Source organism: Siphateles boraxobius, unplaced genomic scaffold (genome assembly GCF_051911475.1).
Source record: "Siphateles boraxobius isolate OS27281-9 unplaced genomic scaffold, OSU_SipBor_1 22, whole genome shotgun sequence".
In the NCBI taxonomy this organism is placed as follows: domain Eukaryota; kingdom Metazoa; phylum Chordata; class Actinopteri; order Cypriniformes; family Leuciscidae; genus Siphateles; species Siphateles boraxobius.
Window position 1 is genome coordinate 302,044 of NW_027508833.1, and position 5,457 is coordinate 307,500.

At 37.8% G+C, this 5,457-nt stretch overlaps 1 protein-coding gene across 9 annotated transcripts in view; it reads right to left on the minus strand.

Moving 5' to 3' along the window:
- Positions 1-900: 900 nt before the first annotated feature.
- The window catches only part of plcb2 (phospholipase C, beta 2), a 60,956-nt gene continuing 56,399 nt past the window's right edge, over positions 901-5,457 (minus strand). For all 9 annotated transcript variants that reach the window (XM_077238275.1, XM_077238277.1, XM_077238274.1 and 6 more), the window contains one exon: positions 901-1,938. In XM_077238275.1, the coding sequence (XP_077094390.1) occupies positions 1,768-1,938 (171 nt within the window). In that variant the 3' untranslated portion in view covers positions 901-1,767. The remainder of the gene's footprint in view (positions 1,939-5,457) is intronic.

Sequence of the window (5,457 nt, forward strand, 5' to 3'; positions counted from 1 at the left end):
TGCATCCACTTCCGTATTTATACCCGCGCCGCGGGGGCGGAGTGTGTGATGCAAATCACGCACGCCAAATTCCATTGGCTCGTTCAATAGTAATCGAAGATGATAGGCTCCCTAGCGTGATCCCATTTCAGTCGCGTCGACTACGTCCGACGTTATCGACTGAAAGGGAACGTCCTGGTTGCGTATGCAACCCACCGTTCCCTGAAGGAGGGAACGGAGGACGTAGTCCCATTTCAGTCGCGTCGACTACGTCCGACGTTATCGACTGAAAGGGAACAAATGTTCTAAAACACGCCTAATTAACGCTTAGTTAACGCATGCAATTCATTTTTTAAGTTTATTGCGTTACAAATATTTAACGCAATTAACACAGCATTCGTGTTTTTCCCGAAATCCTTTGGGTGGCGTTCAATTATAGGCTATGATCACACTCTTATTCATGCAAATGCTTTTGAACCAATAAAGCGCGATAAGACACAAAAAAGAACAGAGCAACACACACACGCACGCACGCACGCACGCACGCACGCACGCACGCACGCACACACACACACACACACACACACACACACACACACACACACACACACACACACACACACACACACACACACACACACACAATTATGCCAAAATGCCTGTTTTGTTGAGTATCCTCGCAAACAGTCTTAAATGAGTTAAATGAAGTCTTAAATGTACATAAAGTGTTGTGGGAAAGTGTATCAGATCCAAGTCATGTGCAGCAGCTCTTAAAGTGACAGCAACCTAATAAATCTGCTGCTGTCTGTCATGAACGTTAAGCAAAGAACATTAGACAAAGAGAAAATCACTCACTGCTCTTGACTGAATAACTTTTGGGATTCATCTATAATCAATTTATAATGTATGCAGAGAAGACTGTTAAGTGTTTGATAACTTTATTCAATTTCTGTATATATCCACACTGTTAGACCTACCTAAAAATTTTAAAGCACTGTTTACAAGGTTACATGGGTCAAAAACAATGAAAACAATAACTTTTTGTGCATTTTAACAGGGCAAGTACAATGGGTTTATGTGAAGATTGTTTCTAAGTTCACTTAAATTAAAAGTTCTTGTATTTTTTAAAGCCTAATAAATATTAAAATGTATAGCTTTCAATTATGCCATAATGTTGAATGCCCATATAATTAGTGGCTAAAATTGAGAAAAAAATCAATTTCATTGAGACATCAGTAGCAGTTTTGGTGATACTGGCCTTCTTTCATAAAAAGATGCCATTAAACAAGTATATAAAATAAACTGTCTATATAAACTGTTTATTTGTTGTTTCAACATTAATTTGGAGTTCAAATGTGAAAATATTACATGATAAAATATATTAAAACTTTACTGTTAGGTGTGATTCATTTATTTATTAAATTACAGAAAAATGTGTGATTAATAAATAATTTTTTTAAATTGATTGACAGCACTAGTATATATATATATATGGGCAAAATCTGTAATATGTACACAATGCTAAAAATCCTAATGGTATTTAAGGCTTAATTTGTAACTTAATGCAATGTGTAATTTATAAATTTTTCCTTTTTATTTTGGAGTAAATTATGTCATCTCGACCGTCTTCATGAGACGTCCCTTGATTTTGCACACTAACTTTTCCTTGATTTTTCTGAAAGGTTGAGTGATAAAGTGTATTACATACATAAACAAGTGTAAAATGTTAAATATTTCATCAGAGTGTGTTTAAACTGTTGTTATGATCCTCATAAAGACACATGGAGTTCATCCGACGAAGACCTGGCTGTACTGTCCCGCGTTTTCGGAGCGGTTCTCGCCGGCCTTGTCCACGTGCTCCGGGAAATGAGGTTTAACGCAGGAGTTCACGGCCTCGGACAGATCGCCGGGCAGAGACCACATCTTCTTAGCGTGTTCGGCCACAGCGTCTTTATTGAGCTGAACACAGAAGTGAAGAAGAGACACCAGTGAACATCTAAAGACAAAACTTACAACAACTGAATGAAACTAGAGCTTTAAAGGGATAGTTCACCCAAAAATGAAAATCACCCCATGATTTACTCACTCTCAAGTCATCCTATGTGTATATGACTTTCTTCTTTCAGACGAATACAATCGGAGTTATATTACAAGCTTTATAAGGGCAGTATTTTTTATTTACCTTTATTTTACCAGGAAGTCTCATTGAGATTAAAATATCTTTTACAAGAGAGACCTGGCCAAGGTAGCAGCCATACAGTAAGACAAAATGTTAAAATGCAACAAATACAAAATTAAAAGAAATATTAGAACATAGTATCCTATCAACAAAAACAATCACAAGCATTCATTACCACTGTCTTAATGATGCCTTTAGATTCACCAATGGACACCAATTTGTGTAGTTTTAAATCTTTTTGCAAATTAGTCCAAAGTCCATCAAAGTGCATCTATACATGATAAAAGTGTCCCAAACTGCTCAGAGGGCTTAATAAAGGGCTTCTGAAACAAAGCGATGCATTTGTGTAAGAAAAATATCAATTTTTTAAACTTTATCGACTAAAATAACAAGCTTCTGGCAGACGGCAGTACGCATCGCTTTACGGCGGAAGAGTAACACTTGACCTGACGCACAACGCAATGATTGTCAGGTACTAGTAAGAGACACCATATTACTCCAGTTTTGAGTTTTCTACAATGGCAACCGATCGATTATAGAATAAAGTTTCAAATTTTAGTTTTTGTTCATAAATCATAACATGGTATGGCTCCATTGTATTTGGTAAATTTGATTGAGAAATATGAACCAAAACGGTCTTTAAAGGACAATTCCGGCCAAAAATGAACCTGGGGTAAATAACACATGGGTACCGAGTCGACCGTTCTTTGGGATGCGTTTTAATGATAATCGAATGTACCCAGTTTTAGCCTTCGTTTTAGTTTAACCTCAGATTAGCTTTAACGCTAGTATATAGGGTATAGAACAAGTAAAAATAAAAATCGCTAGTTAATACCACTAACAAGGTATTACAGTAACACAGTAGCATAATGAGGGTCTCTACCTGCAAACCGAAGCATTGAGAACTGTGTAAGTGTACAGACTGTTTAATAAGAAGATACTTTATAAAGACAGTACACTTCACGTATACAGGCAGGAGCCATCTATGGAAAACAGTCTTTTTTTTTTGTTATTTACCCCAGGTTCATTTTTGGCCGGAATTGTCCTTTAAGGTCACCTGACCAGCTGGTTTTAACGACTCGTAGAACAAAACAGGAAGTGGAGATCGAGCTTTTGTAGCGATAGCTCTTAAACTCTGGAATGATCGACCCCTTTCTCTCAGATCGGCACCAACATTAAGTGTTTTTAAACACAAGCTTAAGGAATACCTCCTCGCATTAGCATTTAATGGGGTACAGTAGTTGTTCGTGTAGGCTATTAAAACTGAGGGGTTTATTTCGCTGTTATTAAACTGTGGTTTTATTGTTTTGTTCTTATGGTTGTCTTTATGTGTTTTAGAAATTGTACAGCAGTTTGTTCAATGGTCAGCTGTGTAAAAGTGCTTAATAAATAAATAAAACGAAACAAAAGAATGATGAACGCGGAAGCGCAGAGGATACAGCAAAACAAAACACCAGTCACAAATTAGAAGTCTAAACCGACAATTTGTTTCCCAGCTCTGTTTGTTTGAACCGCGAGAGGCGTCAGAGCTTACGCTACTCCTACATCATCAAGTGTTACTCTTGAGGCGCATGTCGACTTGCGTACTGTAGCTAGTTATTTTAGTCTATAAAGTTTTACATATGGATATTTTTCTTACACGAACGCATTGCTTCACTTCAGAAGGCCTTTATTAACCCCCGCATAGCCACGTGGAGCACTTTAATCATGAATGGATGCACTTTGATGAGTAAATCATGGGCTAATTTTCATTTTTGGGTGAACTTTCCCTTTAAGACTGTGACACACCAAACCGATATAAAATAACTAGCTTAGGCTCTACTAGAACAGGTTTTTCTGCTTGAATGTTGATTATTTTCCTCATATTCTCCATTGTTGCGGCTCCTCTCTTCCCAGTCTGTCAGTAACGCTCTAGGTTGTGTTTTCCGTAAAACAACGTAACTCACTGCTTAACTATCATAGTACGATGCATCGTTGAAGAAATCATATCGTTGCAAATTGGTAATTCAACCACGTTGGTTAATGATGTCACGTGCGTGGTGGAGTAATAACTTTCTTTTAATGAATCTGCTTGAGATCTAATTAATGCTAGATGTTTTGCTATAAATTATGGATATATCATGAGGACTATTTCTCTTTATTTTGCTGTATTTCCAGATTCATTCATAGGCTCGTTCTTACGTTCTACATGTACGTTCGCACATGCACACTCTTCAAAAACAACGCTTTACATCTCTTTAAACTAAAAACTAAACTAAAAGACGTAAATGACATTTTTATGCATTCTAAATAAAAGATATAGATTGTGCTGAATGTCAGCTTGCTTATTTTGCTCAAGATAAGGATTTATTGAGTCTACATGTCATGAAAAAATGAAACTCCGCTTCTAACCACAGGTCGAGATCTGTCGTTCCAAACACACAACTCTGCGAATGTTTGTTGGAACGATGGTGACGGGAAACACTAAATCTTTGAACTTTACTGATGGCAACGGAACTTGCGACCATATTTGGCTAACGGTGCTTTCGGGAAACACACCCCTGTTTAGTTCCTGTCTCTATGAAGCCCCTCCTTCTGTAAAGCACACTGTGCTCTGATTGGTCGGCTGGATCAGTGTGTTGTGATTGGTCGAGCGCTTCGAGTGTGTTTGGGAAACCGAACCATAACCCCCAGTTTCAACACATTACTAACTAACTCAACCAGGCCCCGCCCCTTTATTCTGCATATGAATAATTAAAATATTGTGAAATGTTCGTTCCCGGAAGAAACTCAAGACTACAATAAAGGCGTTTCAGGGAGTCAGAAACACTGACACTGATATAGAGAAGAACTCCCTCTGGAGGGACTTTTTCATGCTCAATATTACGCACTGAAGTAAGATGAACATGGAATAAGGCATAATAGGAGCCCTTTTAAACTCAGAGAGAATCACACAAAGCTGAAGACTGTGAGTTTAAACCACAGATGGTTTATCTGAAGTGACACGACCAACCAGAGATCTACAAGTCCTGAGAGACTCGAGCGCTTTATTTAAACATTCTCCGTCTGGTCCTGTCACAGAGATGCTCACGTCAGCAAGAGTCTGGCAGCGGACTGAAGCATGAGACACAAAAATATATCTGCATATAAACTTAACTCACAATCCAGGTGTTATAGGACGGCACATCTGGGAAAATAACCGGAAGATTCACTGATAAAGTCATAATTCTGCTCTCAGATGTTAGTCAAATTCAGCTTATGATTAATTTGCTGAATTAGTCACGGGCTTCTCTTCCAATTATTAGTCATCATTATTTAAT